Source organism: Pan troglodytes, chromosome 4 (genome assembly GCF_028858775.2).
Source record: "Pan troglodytes isolate AG18354 chromosome 4, NHGRI_mPanTro3-v2.0_pri, whole genome shotgun sequence".
Taxonomy (NCBI): Eukaryota; Metazoa; Chordata; class Mammalia; order Primates; family Hominidae; genus Pan; species Pan troglodytes.
The window spans coordinates 45,420,130-45,441,813 of record NC_072402.2 but is presented as its reverse complement, the minus strand read 5'-3'; the positions used below and the strand labels follow the sequence as shown (position 1 = coordinate 45,441,813).

Genomic DNA, 21,684 nt, shown 5'->3' with positions numbered 1-21,684 from the left:
CTGGGACTACAGGTGCACACCACCATGTCTGGCTTTTTTTTTTTTTTTTGAGACAGAATCTCACTTGTTGCCCAGGCTGGAATGCAGTGGCACAATCTCAATCTCAGCTCACTGCAACCTCTGCCTCCTGGGTTCAAGCCATTCTCCTGCCTCAGCCTCCCAAGTAGCTGGAATTATAATCAGGCATGCGGCACTGTGCCCAGCTAATTTTTGTAGTTTTAGTAGAGACAGGGTTTCACCATGTTGGCCGGACTGGTCTTGAACTCCTGACCTCAGCTGATCCATCTGGCTTGGCCTCCCAAAGTGCTGGGATTACAGGTGTGAGCCACCATGCCCGGCCCGGCTAATTTTTTTGTATTTTTAGTAGACATGGGGTTTTACCATGTTGGCCAGGCTGGTCTCAAACTCCTGATCTCAAGAGATCTGCCTGCCTCAGCCTCCCAACATGCTGAGATTACAGGGATGAGCCACTGTCCCCAGGCTTGCAGTAGATATATTATCTATGTGGGTTTTTTTCTTTATATGGAGTAGATACATTTTCTAAGGCCAGAAAACCTACCCATGGATTATATTCTACAAAAAGGACAGAAGAACTAACCTGCTAAGATGACATCGTATCACTAACAAACTCAGTGATCTGGGCATGGTGGTATGTGCCTGTAGTCCCAGCTGCTCAGGAGGCTGGGGCAGAAGAACTGCTTGAACTGGGGAGTTTGAGGCTGCAATGAGCTATAATGGTGCCAGTGTGCTCCAGCCTGGGTGACAGAGACCCTGTCTCAAAACAAAAACTGGGTGCAGTGGCTCACGCCTGTAATCCCAGCACTTTTGGGAGGCTGAGGCGGGCAGATCATGAGGTCTGGAGATTGAGACCATCCTGGCTAATACGGTGAAACCTTGTCTCTACTAAAAATACAAAAAATTAGCTGGGTGTGGTGGCGGGCGCCTGTAGTCCCAGCTACTCCGGAGGCTGAGGCAGGAGAATGGCGTGAATTCGGGAGGCGGAGCTTGCAGTGAGCCGAGATCGTGCCACTGCACTCCAGCCTGGGTGACAGCGAGACTCCATCTCAAAAAACCTCAGTGGTAGTTATCTGCTATCTAAGGCTAACAATAAAAGGCTGTTACAGAGCTGTATGGCAGGGCCACCCCTGTATGGAGGGCAGACTCCAGACCTGTAGAGCCATCAGCATGCAATACTTGCCTGAGAGAGCCCAGGTACCTCTCTTCAACTGCTGAGAGCTGCTGGGTTGGAACTGTGCCCATCAAAACCATGGGGTAGGGCTGCCCCGGGGCTTTGGGGGTCCAACCCCCAGCCCAATGCATCCTGAAGGCAAGATACTGAGTCAAGAATTATTCTCAAGCTTCAAGAGTTAATGTTGTTTGCCCTGTTGGGTTTTTAACTTACTTGGGACCTATTACTCCTTTCTTCTTGCCTATTTCTCCCTCTTGGAATGGGAATGTCAGTCCTGTTCCTGACCCATCATTGTGTTTTGGAAGCACATGTATTTGATTTCACAGGCTCACAGCTGCAGGAGAAGTTGCCTCAGGATGAGTCATGCCTTGAGTCTCATCCATATCTGATTTAGGTGAGACTCTGGACTTTATAGTTTTGAGTTGGTGCTGGAATGAGTTGAGACTTTTGGGGCTACTGGGATGGATAAATGTATTTTTGGGTTTTTTTTTGTTTGTCTTTTGAGACAGTGTTTCCCTTTGTCCCCCAGGCTGAAGTGCAGTGGTACGATCTTGGCTCACTGTGAACAACTTCCGCCTCCCAGGTTCAAGCAATTCTCATGCCTCGGCTTCCAAGTAGCTGGGATTATAGGCATACACCACCACGCTCAGCTAATTTTTTTTATTTTTAGTAGAGACAGGGTTTCACCGTGTTGGCCAGGCTGGCCTGGAATTCGTGACCTCAAGTGATCCGTCTGCCTCAGCCTCCCAAAGTGCTGGGATTACAGGTGTGAGCAACAAGTGTCCGATAAATGTATTTTGCATGTGAGTAGGACATAAATTTGGGGGACCAAAGGCGGTAAGCTATGGTCTGACTGTGTCCTTCAAAATTCATCTGTTGAAAATTGCTAATGTGACAATACGAAAAGGTATTGGAAATGATTAAATCATGAGTACAGAGCCGTCATGGATGAGATTAAGGCCCTTAAAAAAAGGTTTGAGGGCCAGGCACAATGGCTCACACCTGTAATCCCAGCATTTTGGGCGGCCAAAGTGGGCCGATCACCTGAGGTCAGGAGTTCAAAGCCAGCCTGTCCAACATGGCAAAACCCCATCTCTACTAAAAATACAAAAATTAGCTGGGTGTGGTGGAGGGCGCCTGTAATCCCAGCTACTTGGGAGGCTGCAACAGGAGAATCGCTTGAACCCAGGAGATAGGTTGCAGTGAGCCGAGATTGTGCCACTGCACTTCAGCCTGGGTGACAGAACAAGACTATCTCCAAAAAAAAAAAAAAAAAAAAAGGGTTTGAGGGAATGGGTTCCTTCTCTTCTGCCCTTATGCCATGTGAGCACACAGTGTTAAACCCCTCGGATGAAGCAGTGTTCAAAGCACCATCTTGGAAGAAAAGACTGAGCCCTCACAAAACACCGAAACTGCTGGTACTTTGATCTTAGACTTTTGAGCCTCCTGAACATGAGAAATAAATTTCTGTGGTTATAAATTACCCATACTAAGGTATTTTGTTACAGTAGCACACATGGACTAACAGAGGAGCTAATCAACATTTATAGAATACTCCACCAAACAACAGCAGAACACTCTTTTCAAGTGCTTACAGAACATAAACAACATAGACCATATCCTGGATGACAAAATATCAACAAATATAAAAGAATTGAAATTATACAGACTGTGTTCTGACTACAAGGGAATCAAATGAGGAATCAGTAACAGTCAGATAACAGGAAAATTTCCAAATACTTGGAAACTGAACACACTTTTAAATGAGGCATAGGTCAAAGGAGTCTCAAATGAAAATTTTTTAAAAAGCATTGAACTGGGCCAGGTGCAGTGGCTCACACCTGTAATCCCAGCACTTTGGGAGGCCAAGGTGGGCGGATCACCTGAGGTCAGGAGTTTGAGATCAGCCTGGCCAACACGGAGAAACCCTGTCTCTACTAAAAATACAAAAATTAGCTGGGCGTGGTGGTGGGCACCTGTAATCCCAGCCACTCAGGAGGATGAGGCAAGAGAATCAGTTGAACCCAGGAGGCAGAGGTTGCATTGAGCTGAGATCATGCCACTGCATCCAGCCTGGGTGTCACAGCGAGACTCTGTCTCAAAAAAAAAAAAAATTATCGGCTGGGCACGGTGGCTCACACCTGTAATCCCAGCACTTTGGGAGGCTGAGGCGGGCAGATCACAAGGTCAGGAGATGGAGACTATCCTGGCTAACACGGTGAAACCCTGTCTCTACTAAAAATACAAAAAAATTAGCCTGGTGTGGTGGCGGGTGCCTGTAGTCCCAGCTACCTGGGAGGCTGAGGTGGGAGAATGGTGTGAACCAGGGAGGCGGAGCTTGCAGTGAGCCGAGTTGGCACCACTGCACTCCAGCCTGGGTGACAGAGCAAGACTCTGTCTCAAAAAAAAAAAAGAATTACCACAGATGAATGGATAAGCAAAATGTGGTATACACATACAATGGGATTTTTTCAGCCTTAAAAAAGAAAGAAATTCTGACACATTCTACAACATGAATGAACTCTGAAGACATGCTAAGTGAAACAAGCTAATTACAAAAGGACAAATACTGTTATGGCTCCACGTACATTAAGTACCTACAGTAGTCAAATTCATAGAAAGTAAAATGATAGTTGTCAGAGGCTGAAGGAAGGAGGAATAAGTTTTTGTTTAATGGGTACAGTTTCTGAAGATGGTAACAATTGCCCAACAATGTGAATGTACTTAATGTGACTGAACTGCACATTTGAAAATAATTAAAATGGGGCCAGGCGCAGTGGCTCACGCCTGTAATACCAGCACTTAGGGAGGCTGAGGTGGGTGGATCACTTGAGGCCAGGAGTTGGAGATTAGTCTGGCCAATATGGTGAAACTCTGTCTCTACCAAAAATACAAAAATTAGCCAGGCGTGGTGGCGGGTGTCTGTAATCCCAGCTACTGGGGAGGCTGAGGCTGGAGAATTGCTTGAATCCAGGAGGCAAAGGTTGCAGTGACCTGAGATCACGCCACAGCACTCCAGGCTGGGCAACAGAGCGAGACTCCATCTCAAAAAAAAAAAAAACCACAAAAACAAAACAAAACAAAACGGGTTAATGGCCTCTCTACAGTCACTGAATCCCAATAGACCATACCTGGGTTCAGTAATTTATATTTCTAAAAAGATCCCAAGACTTAGAAATCACTGATGTATATCATCAAACACATTGGTCAAGCTTACAATACTATATATAACCTAAGCATTATCACAGAACGTAATGTAACTGTTTTTTTTTTTTTTTGAGACGGAGTCTCCCTCTGTCGCTCAGGCTGGAGTGCAGTGGCACACTCTCGGCTTACTGCAACCTCTGCCTTCTGGGTTCAAGCAATTCTCCTGCCTCACCTCCTGAGTAGCTGGGACTACAGGCGCCCGCCACCACGCCCGGCTAATTTTTGTATTTTTAGTAGAGACAGGGTTTTACAATGTTGGCCAGTCTGGTGTCGAACTCCTGACCTCAAGTGATCCGCCCGCCTCAGCCTCCCAAAGTGCTGGGATTACAGGCGTGAGCCATAGCGCCCCGCCCGTAATGTAACTTTGGGGGAAAGATATGAGTGGCTTACGTTTCAAATATTTCTGAATTTTTGAGTTATCTCAACTTGAAGCAAAGGCCCAGCAGTTCGATATCAGGAGTAATAAACGGTAAAGAAAACAGAAACAAATTACGATCAAGCAATGCCAATGAGCAAGAGAGTGTGACATGGCCCTTTTTAAGCCAGAGTAAACTCTTGTGAGCTTGCCACTAACTCCCATTTTAACAAAATTATTCATTTTAGGAAACCGCAAGGTTTTTTTTTGTTTTTCTTTAATTTTTTTAATCTTTGCAAGAGCTGTCAGATAAGAAGGTTGTATTATTTATTTGGTTCCAGATAAAATTTTGAACTATATCGAAATTATAGACTGGCTTTCTGGAAAGGAAATGGTCCTAGACAATTTATAGGCTAATGAGCAGAGACCCACCTTAACAAAATTTTGTCCCCAAAACGAAACAATAGAACACACGTGGGTGGATCCTAGTAGGGAGAAGGGGTGGGCGGGGTCAGGCACAGGGGGCGGAGCCAGCGCCACGGCGGAGGAGAGCCCAGTCCGGTCTCCGCCTCCGTGACGTCCCGGGAAGCACCGCCCACAGCTGCCCGGGACTCCAGTGATCGCCGCGGCTCGCTCGCGCCCCGGAAACTGCCCCTTCTCGGGGGTCATGATGGGCAGCAAGATGGCGTCTGCTAGTAGGGTCGTTCAGGTAAAGCAATTTGTCGCGTTTCCGCATCTTGGGCGGTAGGGACGGTGCTGACTATGGCGACGGCGTCGGGGAGTAAAGGCGGTGGCAGAGGCAGAGCGGTGACCGCGCCTCTGCGGAGGGCCAGTGACGGCGCCCGCGGGTGTGTGTGAGGATGGGACTTTGAGCCTGTTGGACCGGGCAGTGAGGTGGGTCCGGCGCGGAGGGTTCGAGCCTTGCGGCAACCGTGCAGCATCTTGGCAGGTAGGTCCTGTACCTACTGCCGGGATCCCCCGCTCCTCCGCCAGGACCTTGTTAGTCTTAGGCGTGTGCGGGTGAGGCGACCCTGGCGGTAGCCTGGCCAATCGCCGTCTAGGATTGGCTGTGGTGCCCCCGATCAGCCAATCGGAAGGAAGGCGGTAGCGGGGCGTGGAAGGAAGCGAACCCTGGATCTGACCCACTGTCCCTTCAAGGTCTCGGGAATGGTCGGGCAACTGGCCCCGCGTACTGCGTCCTCGCCGGAGCGGGTTCTCCCCAACCTCTCCAAGCGTCTGGCTACAGGCCAGATGAGGGAAATAGAAAAGTAAACTTAAGTTTAATTAGTATGTGTGTGTGTATATTAATGTGTGTGTGTGTGTATAAGCGTTGGTTTCACAAGCCTATTTTCCCCTGGTTTAGATAGACAGCTAAAGTAACTGTTAATCCACCTATCAGCTACTAACTCCTGATAGCCTTTTTATTTGTTTCTTCAGCTGTGGTTCTAACTTAGGTAAAATTATTATATAAGTGGAACACAACCTCCACTTTTGTGGTTGGTTTACATAGTCTTTGAACTCTGAAACTATATTATTTTATAATTGACTTTTATCTTTGATATGAGAAGTACATTCCGCTTTATATAAGTACATCTCTTAAAAGACCTTTTTCTAAATTCCTGAAATTGTTGTCTGAATGATAATCCTAGATCCCAGTCTTTGGTCCCATTGCAATGAATGATCCTTACTTATTCAGTGGGTAGTTACTGAGCATCAACTAGTTAAAGATTCTGTAAGGACTGAGAGACTGACAAAGGTCTGTTATCCATAATATATAACCATATGTATCAATAATATATAACAATTTAAAAATGGGTAAAAGACTTGGCGTGTTGCACAAAAGATACCCAAATGAGCAATGAACATTTTAAAAGGTGCTCAATATCATTACTTGCCAGGAAAATAAAAATTAAAACCATGAGGTCCTACACATCCACCAAAATGACTAAAATTTAGACGTCAGTGGTGATGAGAATGTGAAGCATCTGAAACCCTCAGTATTGCTGGTGGGAATATAAAATGTTATAGCCACTTTGGAAAGCTGTCAGTCTCTAATAGTTAAGCATGTATCTACCGTATGACCCAGCAATTCTACTCATAGGTTTATTGCCCAAGAGAAGTGAATGCACATACTGTCTCTGTACGTAAATGTTCACAGAAAAAAAAGAGTTACTAGCAAAGAACTGGGGTCCAGAGCTGAGGGGTTCCAGCCTGGCAGCAGGAGTGTGGCATCTCAGCAGGCAGGTACTATATATACTGCCATGGGGTCCCTGGCTCTATTTCTGATAGCCCCCAAACCACAAACAATCTCTATGTCTGTCTTTTGCATAAACAAATTGTGGTAGTTTGTTAAAATAGTACAGTCCAAAGCAATACTAACAGCTGATGTGTGCAAACAAATGAAGAAACTGTGAGATATACAGTAAGGAATGGTCTGTGCCCTTCTAACATAGGAACAAAGACCTGTACTCACCTATTTAGAATTCAAATCAGGTTCGTGATTGCGCTCTTAAAAAAAAAGAAAAAAGAGAGAATACAACCAATATGCTAATATAATATCACTTGAGCCTAGGAGTTTGACGCTGCAGTGAACCACAATCACCCCACTGCACCCCAGCCTGTGTAACAGAGCAAGACCTGGTCTCGAAAAATAAATAATAAAGTATGTGCTAATATTATGTAATAATTACATATAACATTAGCAAAATTTGTTGAGTATCTCTGTGACAGGCCTATAAAGCTAGGACTACAGTGCCAGTTAGAGTTTGGGCCAGGCTCACTGGTGTATGCCTGTAATCCCAACACTTTGGTAGTTTGAGGCAGGAGGATGGCTTGAGCCCAGGAGTTCAAGACCAACCTGGGCAACATAGCAAGACCCCATCTCTATAAAAATTTTAAAAAATTAGCTGAGCATGGTGACGTGCACCTGTGGTCCCAGCTACTCAGGAGGCTGAGGTGGGAAGATTGAGCCTGGGTGATCAAGGCTACAGTGAGCCATAATCATGCCACTGCATTCCAGCCTGGACAGTAGAGCTAGACCCTGACTCAAAAAAAAAAAAATAGAGCTTAGAATTTGGTTGTTGATCCATATCTTGAAGGAAGAGAAGAGTGCCAAAAGACTGATTGGTACAAACTGATAGGAAGTCACAAAGCATGGTCTCAGAACATTAAGTAAAGACAAAGCCAGCTGGGCACGGTGGCTCACACCTGTACTCCCAACACTTTGGAAAGCCAAGGTGGGAAGATTGCTTGAGCCAGGAGTTCAAGATTAGCCTAGGCAACATAGCAAGACCCCATCTCTATAAAAATTAGCCAGGCAGCCGTCCCGTCTGGGAAGTGAGGAGCGCCTCTGCCCGGCCACCCCGTCTGGGATGTGAGGAGCGCCTCTGCCCGGCCGCCACCCCGTCTGGGAAGTGAGGAGCGCCTCTGCCTGGCCGCAGTGCAATCTTCCAAGTGTGAAGTGACAGCCTTTCTGCAGGTGTACCCAACAGCTCGGAAGAGACAGCAACCATCGAGAACGGGCCATGATGACGATGGCGGTTTTGTCGAAAAGAAAAGGGGGAAATGTGGGGAAAAGAAAGAGAGATCAGATTGTTACTGTGTCTGTGTAGAAAGAAGTAGACATAGGAGACTCCATTTTGTTCTGTACTAAGAAAAATTCTTCTGCCTTGGGATGCTGTTAATCTATAACCTTACCCCCAACCCCGTGCTCTCTGAAACATGTGCTGTGTCAACTCAGGGTTAAATGGATTAAGGGCGGTGCAAGATGTGCTTTGATAAACAGATGCTTGAAGGCAGCATGCTCGTTAAGAGTCATCACTACTCCCTAATCTCAAGTACCCAGGGACGTAAACGCTGCGGAAGGAAGGCCGCAGGGACCTCTGCCTAGGAAAACCAGAGACCTTTTTGTTCACGTGTTTATCTGCTGACCTTCTCTCCACTATTATCCTATGACCCTGCCACATCCCCCTCTCCGAGAAACACCCAAGAATGATCAATAAATACTAAAAAAAAAAAAAAAAAAATTAGCCAGGCAGGAGGGGTAGTGTGTGGGTGTGTACCTGTAGTCCTAGCTACTTAGGAGGCTGAGGTGGAAAGATCACTTGAGCCCTGGAGTTTGACGCTGCAGTGAACCACGATCACTCCACTGCACCCCAGCCTGTGTAACAGAGCAAGACCTGGTCTCAAAAAATAAATAATAAAGTAAAACATTTTCAGACTCGCTAACAAATGAAAATCCAGTGCTATGCTGTTTATAAGAGGCATAGCTAAAACTAAGATTTGGAAAGGTAAAAATAAAGAGATAGTCAACTGATCTTTGACAAAACGAGCAAAGGGAATACAATGGAGAAAAGATAGTCTTTTCAACATAGTGCTGAAAAAATTGGATATCCATCTAGACACAGACCTCATGTTCTTCACAAAAATTAACTCAAAATGGATCCTAGACCTAAATGCAAAATGCAAAACTATAAAACCCTTAGAATATAACATAGGAGAAAATAAAAATAACCTTAGGTTTAGGAATGACTTTTTAGATATAACACCAAAGGCATGATCCATGAAAAATTAATTGATAAGCTGGACTTCATTAAAATAAAAAATTCTGCTCTGTGAGACACTGTCAAAAAAAGGCAAGCCACATATTGGGAGAAAATACTTTCAAAAGACATATCTGATAAAAGACTATTATAGAAAACATAAGGCTGGGCACGGTGACTCATGCCTGTAATCCCAGCACTTTGGGAGACCAAGGCGGGCAGATCACCTGAGGTCAGGAGTTCGAGACCAGCCTGGCCAACATGGCAAAACCCCATATCTATTAAAAGTACAAAAATTAGCTGGGCGTGGTGGCAGGTGCCTATAATCCCAGCTACAGGAGGCTGAGGCAGGAGAATCACTTGAACCTGGGAGGCGGAGGTTGCAGTGAGCCCACTGCACTCCAGCCTGGGTGACAGAGCAAGACTCCATCTCAAAAAAAAAGGAAAAGAAAAGAAAACAGAAGAACTCAACAATAAGAAAATAAATAAAAATAAATGACTGAATTTTAAAATGGGCAAAACAGCTGAACAGACACCTCATCAAAGAAAATACATTTTGGGAGGCTGAAGTAGGTGGATTGCTGGAGCCCAGGAGTTCAAGACCAGCCTGGCCAACATGGTGAAACCCTGTCTCTACAAAAAATACAAAACTTAACTGGGTGTGGTGGTGCACCCCTGTAGTCCCAGCTACGTGGGAGGCTGAAGTGGGAGGATCGCTTTAAGTGGGAGGATTGCTTGAGCCTGGGAGGTTGAGGTTGCAGTGAGCTGAGATCATACCACTGTACTCCAGTCTGGGCAACAGAGTGTAACCTTGTCTCAAAAAAAAAAAAATGATATATTTAGATGACATATAAAATAGGTGTCATGAGTGACACCTAGGTCTAATGAAAAGATACTCAGCCAGGCATGGTGGCTCATGCCTGTAATCCCAGCACTTTGGGAGGCCGAGGTAGACGGTTCACCTGAGGTCAGGAGTTCGAGACCAGCCTGGCCAACGTGGCAAAACCCCATCTCTACTAAAAGTACAAAAATTAGCCAGGTGTGGTGGTGTGCACCTGTAATCCCAGCTACTTGGGAGGCTGAGGCAGGAGAACTGCTTGAACCTGGGAGGCGGAGGTTGCAGTGAGCCGAGATCATGCCATTGCACTCTAGCCTGGGCGACAGAATGAGACTCTGTCTCAAAAAAAAAAAAAAAAAAATGTTAGATGGATAGTTTGACCTTTTCTAGAATGTCGTATGGTTGCAGTCATACAGTGGGAGCCTTTTCAGATTGGCTTCTTCGTTATCCAGCTAATATACAGTTGGAGTTATTTTTTGTCATATTTGTATTTAGAATCTAAAAAGACAATTGAGAAGGGGAAATTTTTGTTTTGTTTTGTTTGAGACAGGGTCTCACTTTATCACACATACTGGAGTGTAGTGGCATGATCATGGCTCACTGCAGCCTTGACCTCCCAAGGTTCAAGTGATCCTCCTGCCTCAGCCCCCCAAATAGCTGGGACTGAAGGTGTGCAGCACCACTCGCAGCTAAGTTTTTGGTATTTTTTGTAGAGACAGAGTTTCGCCATGTTGCCCAGGCTGGTTTCAAACTCCTGAGCTCAAGAAATCCACCTGCCTCAGACTCCCAAATTGCTGAGATTACAGGTGTGAGTCACCACACCCAATCAAGAAGGGGAAATGTGAGCATAAGCTAAATATCAGATGATAGTAGGAATTATTGTTAGTTAAGTGTGGCAAAAGTATTGGGGCTCACCCGAACAAAAACTAGGATGAACTAAGGTGTCTACCATGATTATATTTGGAATCTTGTTAGTTAATAAAGTGACTTTTTTTTTTTTTGAGATAAGATCTTGCTGTTTTCCAGGCTGCAGTGCAGTAGCATGATCTTGGCTGATTTACTATAGCCTCAACCTCTCGGGCTCAAGTGATCTTCCCACCTAAGCGTTCCAAGTAGCTGGGACTACAGGCCCACGCCACCATGCCCGGCTAACTTTTTAAATTTTTAGTAGAGACAGGGTCTGACTATATTGCCCAGGCTGGTCTTGAACTCCTGGGCTCAAGTGATCCTCCTGCCTCAGCCTCTCAAAGTGCTGGGATTACATGCATGAGCCACTGAGCCTGGCTTCACTGCTTTCAAATTGGAAAAAAAAAAAGTATTGGAGTTATGATTTAACAAAAATTCTGTTTGTCAGTAATGTGTGGAAGATATTAACAGATGAGATGGGATTAAATGTATGGGATTTGTTTAATCGGGGAAGGGATGATGAAATAAGATTGACTATATTATTGTTGAAGTTGTGTGATGAATATATCAGGGTTTATTGTATTTATTTATTTATTATTAATTTTTTTTTGAGATGGAGTCTCGCTCTGTCACCCAGGCTGGAGTGCAGTGGTGCCATCTCGGCTCACTGCAAGCTCCGCCTCCTGGGTTCACGCCATTCTCCTGCCTCAGCCTCCCAAGTAGCTGGGACTACAGGTGCCCGCCACCACGCCCGGCTAATTTTTGTATTTTTAGTAGAGATGGGGTTTCACCATGTTAGCCAGGATGGTCTCAAACTCCTGACCTCATGATCCACCCACCTCGGCCTCCCAAAGTGCTGGGATTACAGGCGTGAGCCACTGCGCCCGGCCTATATCAGGGTTTATTTTATACCATTCTACTTTTTTGCATTTAAAACACTTTCTAGGGCTGGGTGCAGTGGCTCATGCCTGTAATCCCTGTACTTTGGGCGGCCAAGGCAGGAGGATTGCTTAAGCCCAAGAGTTCAAGACCCACCTAAGGAACATAGGGAGATCCCGTCTCCACAAAAAATTTTAAAAATTAGCCAGGCGTGGTGGTGCACACTTGTAGTCCCAGTTACTTTGGAGGCTAACGTGGGAGGATCCCTTGAGCCTGGGAGGTTGAGGCTGTAATGAGCTGTGATCATACCACTGCACTAGGTGACAAGAGCAAGACCCTATCTCAAAATAAAAATTTTTTTTGTTAAAAAGTAGGGATACCAAACAGTGGGAATTTAATTTATAGGACCATATTATTATTATTATTGGTTGTTTTTTGTTTTTGTTTTTAGATGGAGTCTTGCTCTGTTGCCCAGGCTGGAGTGCAGTGGTACAGTCTTGGCTCACTGCAACCTCCACCTCCTGAGTTCAAGTGATTTCTCATGCCCCAGCCTCCTGAGTAGCTGGGATCACAGGCGTGCGCCACCACACGCAGCTAATTTTTGTATTTTTAGTAGAGACGGGGTTTCACCATGTTGACCAGGTTGGTCTTGAACTCCTGACCTCAAGTGATCTGTCCACTTCAGCCTTCCAAAGTGCTGGGATTACAGGTGTTAGACACCGTGCCCAGCCTATAAGGCCATATTAAATCATGTTTTTAAGTATATAAAAGCAATGTTGCAAATGATTCCTTCTCTGCAGTGTATGTACATTTGTATAAGTATATAATACATATTTACATGCCTATACAGTTAGACCTAACTTACAAATGGTTTATTCACGTATTTGGCAACTGTTACTTGGGCATTTACCATGTAACAGGAATGCTACTGCAGAAGTGCTTAGTTTTCTGTCTCTGACTGTCCTGGAGCTTAGTGCTCTTCTATAATCATTGGCTAACTTATCTGTCCTCTGAAAACATAAGGAGAGTTTTTAACTCAGACTTTGGAATTTGGGAAAGGTTCTTAGAGAAGAGTGACATTTGAGCTGTTGCAAAGGATAAGCAGTCAGAAGGATAGGCATGGAAGTGGAATGGGATGGGAGGGAGATTTCATGGCAGAGGACGTAAGCTGTAGATGGAATGAGGATAAATAGGATGAATTGGGGAAAGGAAAAATACTTCAGAATACTTGGAGCAATGGGTACATAAGAGAGTAGGGGAGAAAGGCTGGCAAAGTAGGGAGAGGCCAGATCACAATGGGTGTTGTGAGTGCCAAATAAGAGTTTGAACTTTATCCTGAAAGCTGTGGAACATTTTTCAAACTTCTTTTTTTTTTTCTTTTAAGTTGTAGAGAGGGAGTCTCATCTTCTTGCTCAGGCTGGTCTCAAACTCCTGGGCTCAAGCCATCTTCCCAAAGTGCTGGGATTACAGGCATGAGCCACTGACCTCAGCCAGTTTTCAAACTTCTAAATAGGGGAGTGATGATAGGATAGATAGAACATTCTCTTAAGAAGCTTGGCTATGAAAGTGAAGAAACAGTTAATAGAGAAGTTTTTTTTTTTGAGACAGAGCCTCTCTCTGTCACTCAGGCTGGAGTGCAGTGGCTCGATCTCGGACTTCCACTCCAGGGTTCAAGCACTTTTCTGCCTTAGCCTCCCAAGTAGCTGGGATTACAGGCGCCCACCACCACGCCCGGCTAATTTTTTTATTTTTTTAGTAGAGACAGGGTTTCACCGTCTTGGCCAGGCTGGTCTTGAATTCGTGACCTCATGATCCACCCGCCTTGGCCTCCCAAAGTGCTGGGATGACAGGCGTGAGCCACGGTGCGCAGCTTTTTTTTTTTTGAGACAAAGTCTTGCTCTTTCACCTAGGCTGGAGTGCAGTGGCACAATCTCGGCTCACTGCAACCTCTGCCTCCCAGGTTCAAGCGATTCTCCTGCCTCAGCCTCCCGAGTACCTGGGACTACAGGTGTGTGCCACCACGCCTGGCTACTTTTTTTGTATTTTTAGTAGAGACGGGGTTTCTCCGTGTTAGCCAGAATGGTCTCGATCTCCTGACCTCATGATCCACCCACCTCGGCCTCTCAAAGTGCTGGCATTACAGGTGTGAGCCACCATGCCCGGCCGAGAAGTTTTTTAGCATGGAAGACTTGAGCATGATTTTATGGTGAGGGAGAGAACACATTCCAGCATTTTCTCACAGCCACAGAATTACAGTGGTGAATTTTTAGGCCAATCCCATACCTATTTGCTTCTGTACCCACATAAAATGCATAATATGTACTACAAATATATAAATATATTGCAGATAAACCCACCTCAGTCTCATTCGTTACATAGCAATTTATAGATTAGTTGAAAATAGTACTTTGTTCATTAGATTCTTAGCATTGTATATTCAGAAGATTTCATATTGACAGGTCCATTTAAGGTCCTCTGTACCACTATCTGGAATTTTACGGACAAAAATGTTAATACTTTTCAAACATCTGTTCCAAAAACAGTATTCCAAAAATATGTATTCCAGGCCAGGCATGGTGGCTCATGCCTGTAATCCCAGCACTTTGGGAGGCCGTTCGAAACCAGCCTGGCCAACATGGTGAAACCCTGTCTCTACTAAAAATATAAAAATTAGCCGGGCGTGGTGGCGGGCACCTGTAATCCCAGCTACTCGGGAGGCGGAGGCAGGAGAATCACTTGAACCCTTGAGGCGGAGGTTGCAGTGAGCCGTGATTGCGGCACTGTACTCCAGTCTGAGTGACACAGCAAGACTCTGTCTCAAAAAAAAAAAAAAAAAAAAGTATTCCTATGGGTATAGGAAAAAGACTAAAATAAAGTGCTATCAAATGTTTTAATTTGGGCCGGGCATGGTGGCCCATGCCTGTAATCCCAGCACTTTGGGAAGCCGAAGCAGGTGGATCATTTGAGGTCAGGAGTTCAAGACCAGCCTGGGTAAAATGGGGAAACTCCATATCTACTAAAAATACAAAAATTAGCGGGGTGTGGTGGCGCAGGCCTGTAATCCTGGCTACTCAGGAGGCTGAGGCAGGAGAATTGCTTGAACCTGGGAGGCGGAGGTTGCAGTGAACAGAGATTACGCCACTACATTCCAGCCTGGGTGACAGAGGGAGACTCCATCTCAAAAAAAAAAAAAGTCTTTTATTTGTTTTACGTGGGTCTTGGGATTATAGTGTTTTCTTCTTTGTGCTTTTCTGTGTTCTTCCAAATGTTTTACACAGAATTTGTGTTACTTTTGTAGTCAAAAAAAGCATTCTTTAATTTTCTAATTTTCAAAATGATTGTTTTTTCTTCCCTGTTAGGTATTAATATTGTAGGTAAATAACACTCAGAACAAGTCAGGAGGCCAGGTGCAGTGGTTCATGCCTGAAATCCTAGCACTTTGGGAGGCTAAGGCAAGGAGATTGCTTGTACCTAGGAGCAGGAGGCGGAGGTTGCGGTAAGGCCACATCATGCCAGTGCACTCCATCCTGGGCAACAAGCCAGACGCTGTCTCAACAAAAAATTTAAAAAGTCAGTAAATTTCTGCCGGGTGCGGTGGCTCACACCTGTAATCCCAGCACTTTAGGAGGCCAAGGTGGGCGGATCATGAGGTCAGGAGATTGAGACCACCTTGGCTAACACGGTGAAACCCCGTCTCTACTAAAAGTGAAAAAAACTAGCCGGGCGTGGTGGCACGTGCGTATAGTCCCAGCTACTCGGGAGGCTGGGGCAGGAGAATCGCTTGAACACAGGAGGTGGAGGTTCCAGTGAGCTGAGATCGTGCCGCTGCACTCCAGCCTGGGCGACAGAGTGAGACTCCATCTGAAAAAAGAAAAAAAAAAAAAAAAAAGGCAGTAAATTTCCAGTGTTTTTTCTTTGAGATGGGGTCTCACTCTGTTGCCCAGGCTGGAGTGCAGTGGCAAGATCTGAGCTCACTGCAACCTCTGCCTCCTTGGTTCAAGTGATCCTCCCACCTCAGCCTCCCAAGTAGCTGGAACTACAGGCACATAGCACCACATTTTTTTTTTTTTTTTGAGACGGAGTCTCGCTCTGTGGTCAGACTGAAGTATGGTGGCACTATCTCTGCTCACTGCAACCTCTGCCTCCTGCGTTCAAGCGATTCTCCTGCCTCAGCCTCCTGAGTAGCTGGGATTACAGGTGTGCACTACCACCATGCCCTGCTAATTTTTGTATTTTTAGTAGATACGAGGTTTCACCCTGTTGGTCAGGCTGCTCTCGAACTCCTGACCTCGTGATCCACCTGCCTCGGCCTTCCAAAGTGCTGGGATTACAGGTGTGAGCCACCATGCCCAGCCACCTTTTTTTTTTTTTTTTTAAGATGGAGTCTCACTCTGTAGCCCAGGCTAGAGTGCAGTGGCACGATCTCAGCTCACTGCAACCTCTGCCTCCGGAGTCCCGGTTGGTTCAAGCAGTTCTCCTGCCTCAGCCTCCCAAGTAGCTAGGATTATAGGCACGCATCACCATGCCCAGCTAATTTTTGTATTTTTAGTAGAGATGGGGTTTCACCATGTTGGCCAGGCTGGTCTTGAACTCCTGACCTCGTGATCCGCCCGCCTCGGCCTCCCAAAGTGTTGGGATTATAGGCGTGAGCCATCACACTGGGCCTTGTTTTTCTTTTTGTTTTTGTTTTAATTTTTGGTAGAGACGGGGTTTCACCATGTTGCCCAGGCTGGTCTCAAACTCCTGCACTCACGCAATCTGCCCGTCTGGGCCTCCCAAAATGTTGGGATTACAGGCATAAGCCACTGCACCCAGCCAGCTTTCATTCTTACCAATCTATAAGTCATGCAACATAAACTGTACATCATCTCCTCCATTGGGTTGCTTTGAAGTGAAGTACACCTTCGATAGTACAATGAAAGTCTTGTGATATATAAAGTACAAAGTTGTGTTTACCAGGTAGACAAGTTAATAATTCATAGACCAGCTTTCCTGGTTGGGGAAGAGTATAATTTAAAGTTGCTGTAAAATAGTAATTTTAACAAAAGTATCTACTTATGAGGTTTAGTAGATCATTTCTTTTAGTTAATGAGATTGTTTTTCATGCATATTACTTTTCATTTAGGTAGTCAAACCACACACTCCATTAATAAGGTTTCCTGACAGAAGAGACAATCCTAAACCCAATGGTGAGTTGTATTTTATTTAAATTTCTTTTAAAATTGTGTACATGAATATTTATAAATGAGTATTTTATTATAGGCAATATTTCTCATTTTAAAATCAGTTAAGACTATTGTAGCTTAGATCAAAATAGTGCCTTATGTAGCATGCAAGTAGAAATTAACTTATGGCTGGGCGTGGTGGCTCACGCCTGTCATCCCAGCACTTTGGGAGGCCGAGGCAGGCGGATCACCTGAGGTCAGGAGTTCAAGACCAGCCTGGCCAACATGGTGAAACCCTGTCTCTACTAAAAAATACAAAAAATTAGCCAGGCGTGGTGGCGGGCTCCTATAGTCCCAGCTACTCGGGAGGCTGAGGCATAGAATTGCTTGAACCCACGAGGCGGAGGTTGCAGTGAGCCAAGATCATGCCACTGCACTCCAGCCTGAGTGACAGGGCAAGACTTTGTCTCAAAAAAAAAAAAAATTATTACCTCTATTTTATTTTATTTTTTGAGACAGGGTCTTGCTCTGTCGCCCAGGCTGGAGTGCAGTGGTGCTATCTTGGCACACTGCAGTCTCCCCCTCCTGGGTTAAAGCAATTCTCGTGCTTCAGCATCCTTAGTAGCTGGGATTACAGGCATACACCAGCACGCCTGGCTAATTTTTGTATTTTTAGTAGAGACAGGGTTTCACCATGTTGCCTAGGCTGGTCTCGACTCCTGATCTCAGGTGATCTGCCTGCCTCCGCCTCCCAAAGTGCTGGGATTACAGGCGTGAGCCACTCACCTGGCCTTTATTACTCCTATTTTAAAAGGTAGTGACTCAACAGAAGATGTCTCTGAATTTCTAGTGAGTTTATATGGGCAAAATTTTGTCCTACCTTTATTCTCTCCTATCCTTTAGAAGATTCTCCCATGCTTACATTTGCAGAGACTGGGAAAATAATAACCATTCCTGTTTCTCTCCTCACCAACCATCTTTTCTTTCATTCATTCATTTATCTATTCATCTAGTCAGTAAATATTTTTTGGATTGCCTTAATCCTTAGCATTTATTCAAAATTAATGGGAGAAGATTCTGAAAGGGTTCTGTTTTTCTTTGATTCCCGCCCTTTTTTAAAAAAACCAGATCCTCTGTGCCTCTCTTGATCTTTAATTCAGGCAATTTTAACACATTTTATAGGTATATTTTTAACTTATTATAACTATTGAAGAATTAAGATGTTTAAACAAGTGTAAAGATATTGAGAAAACTACCCTCATTTACATTTACTGACTTTCTTATTCCTTATTGTAAGATATTACCTGTAAACTCCACCATGTGTTGGCCTATGAGGGGTTATGTGACATAAGCTTAAGTAGTGTAGGTTCCCCTAAAGGGTTGAATTCCACTAACTAGAAATTTCATTATTTTACATTTTTGTAATTCATTTACTTAAGACTGCCCCTTAGCTGGGTGCAGTGGCACATGCCTATAATCCTGACTACTCACAGGCTGAGGTGGGATGGCTGGCAGGATGTTTGCTTGAGCCCAGGAGTTCAAGATCAGCCTGGGCAACAAAGCAAGACCCCATCTGTAAACAATAAATGTATAAAAATTTTAAAGCTACCTCCTTATTTGTTTTTAAAAACCTTTATGAAATTATATATAGCCAACTGAGTTACTCTACAATATTTACCTTTTGGAATTATAATACTTCAAGAGTTATTTGAAGAATGACTTCATTTCAAGAATGACTTGATTATTTGATAGTATTTTAAGACTCAGTATTTTGACATCTGAACAATTTCTCTAATAAGGTCTTTTTTTTTTTTTAATTTCAGTATCAGAAGCTTTGAGATCAGCAGGGCTACCATCTCACTCTTCTGTAATTTCACAACATTCTAAAGGAAGTAAATCACCAGATTTGCTGATGTATCAGGGTCCACCAGACACTGCAGAAATAATAAAAACATTACCTCAGAAATACAGAAGGAAACTTGTGTCTCAAGAAGAAATGGAATTTATCCAAGTATGTCGTTGCTCTTTATCCCAAGACTACGCAGAACACCATAACATTTGGGCTTTGGGGATTTCATTTGCTGATTTACATGCTATTCCTATTGTCTTGTCAGAGTGTGGTCAGAGCTAAGACAGGATGGTCAGGTGGGCCAAGACTATGAGAAAGAAACCATAGTCAAATCCCTCTGTAAATATGCATGATATATCAATATCAATAGATATAATCACATAAAAAACAGCTCTTTGGGGTCCTGAATAATTTTTCAGAGTGTAAAGAGCTTCTGATACCAAGAAATTTAAGGACAGGTCAACCTTGAGTCCCTTCCAGGTCTGAAATTATAAGAATTGATAAGAGGGCTGGGCATGGTGGCTCACGCCTGTAATCCCAGCACTTCGGGAGGCCAAGGCAGGTGGGTCACCTGAGGTCAGGACTTGGAAACCAGCCTGGCCAATGTGGTGAAACCTCGTCTCTACTAAAAATACAAAAATTAGCTGGGTGTGGTGGCGGGTACCTGTAATCCCAGCTACTCGGGAGGCTGAGGCAGGAGAATCTCTTGAACCCGGGAGGCGGAGGTTGCAGTGAGCCAAGGTCGCACCACTGCACTCTAGCTTGGGCAAGAGTGAAACTCCGGAAACTCCATCTCAAAAAAAAAAAAAAAAGAATTGATATGAGTACCCAAAAGTTTTGACTAATTCAAAACTATTTTTTAAAAACCAAAGATTACTTACTGAAGATTGTATAAATTTGTAAAATTGCCATCAAAACATTTCCTGAGTCAATTTAACATCTAATCTTACTGCTTTATTTTTTCCTTTTCAGCGTGGAGGTCCTGAATAACCATGGTGGCTGCTGTTTGTCATCAGACAATAGAATTGTCTTTACAATAAAGGACTTCCAAAATGACAGATGAGAAACTGTATATTAAACACCTTTAATAAATATTATGAAAAAAATGAAATATAGAAAATTTAGATGGACACTTGTATTTCCTAATTTATGTATCTTGGTCAGCTTCTCCACAAGCTTACCTAATTGTTTATATACTTTATACTTATTAAAGTATACATTTTTAAATGTTAGCCTATTAATTTACTCTTGATTATCAAACATTACCAGTGTTGAACTATTAAAAGCACACAATGTGTAGTAAACTATCATAGGATTCCCATAATTTCACTTTACTTTCTGTTTAGGCATGGAAAAATTTATCAGTCAGAATTGCTGTTTTAGGGACATGATTTTCCTGAAATTGGGTGAGGATCAGTGAAATAATTACTCTATTACTTGTTCTTAATTCTCTGTTCGCTAATGTTTTTTCATTCACAAGTTTACTGGAGTATAACTGGCTTAGTAAGTATATCCTACTCTGAATGATAAAAATATAGTCAAGCTAAAATAGGTGACTATACTATTAAGATAGAGGAGATCATACAAAAGATTCCAAAGAAAGTCAAAAAGTGTAAAATGGAAAATAAGAGATCAAAATGAATATAGCATAGGAATAAAGATTTCACTAGAAATTGCAATTTATTATGTTTTGGAGGTTGTAAGGAAGTCTTGTTTTTTGGTTTATTTTACTGTTTTGTGATCTTGTATGCAAATCCTGATAACCATTAACCTTCTCAAACTTAATGTCTGAGCCTCATAAAATCAACATAAATATTTACTTATTAAGCAGTTTATGAAACTTTAATGGGGCCCCTCCTGTGCCAAGGGTACGTATATTGTGAAGTAAAGCCTCACAAAGCTAAATAAATTCTCTTCCATACCTTTAATGATTTCTAGAATATGCTTTAAAGAAGTCCTCCCTGAGAGTTAAGGGTAGGTCATGAGCAAGAAATAGAATTGGCTTTGAGTATGCTTCTGTATTTACTCAGTTGACTGTGGGTTAATTTTTACTTATTTCTACTACTCCACAGAGTTGATCTACTTCTCTTATAAATTTTTTGCTGTGGCCTAGTGTAAATGTTGTTCAGCACAAATATGAGAGTTTGATGCTGGCAATAAGCTGTTCAGGTGACTCATTGAAAAACATGATTCAGGCCAGGTGCAGTGGCTCATGCTTTGTTAATACCAGCACTTTGGGGAGCCAAGGCAGGTTGATCACCTGAGGTCAGGAGTTCAAGACCAGCCTGGCCGACAGGTGAAACCTCGCCTCTACTAAAAATACAAAAATTAGCCAGGCAATGTGACACACACCTATAATCTCAGCTACAGGGAAGCTGAGGCCAGAGAATCACTTGAACCCAGGAGGCAGAGGTTGCAGTGAGCCAACATTGTGCCACTGCATTCTAGCCTGGTCAACGGAGTGAGACTCCATCCAAAAAAAAAGAAAAGAAAAACATAATTCATTTCTTTTTTTTATTATTTAAAAATTTATTGCCAGGCACGGTGGCTCACGCCTGTAATCCCAGCACTTTGGGAGGCCAAGGCAGGTGGACCACCTGATGTCAGGAGTTCAAGACCAGCCTGGCCAACATGGTGAAACCCCATCTCTACTAAAAATACAAAAATTAGCTGGGCATGGTGGCAGGCGCCTGTAATCCCAGCTACTCAGGAGGCTGAGGCAGGAGAATTGCTTGAACCCAGGAAGTGGAGGTTG

At 43.9% G+C, this 21,684-nt stretch overlaps 1 protein-coding gene across 1 annotated transcript; it reads left to right on the top strand.

Moving 5' to 3' along the window:
- Positions 1–5,311: 5,311 nt before the first annotated feature.
- On the top strand, positions 5,312–20,161 carry KGD4 (alpha-ketoglutarate dehydrogenase subunit 4). The gene is made up of 4 exons (XM_001145508.6): positions 5,312–5,460; positions 17,041–17,104; positions 18,904–19,091; positions 19,902–20,161. The coding sequence occupies exons 1-4, from the start codon at positions 5,419–5,421 to the stop codon at positions 19,917–19,919; spliced, it is 312 nt and encodes a 103-aa protein (XP_001145508.1). The 5' UTR covers positions 5,312–5,418; the 3' UTR covers positions 19,920–20,161.
- Positions 20,162–21,684: the final 1,523 nt, after the last annotated feature.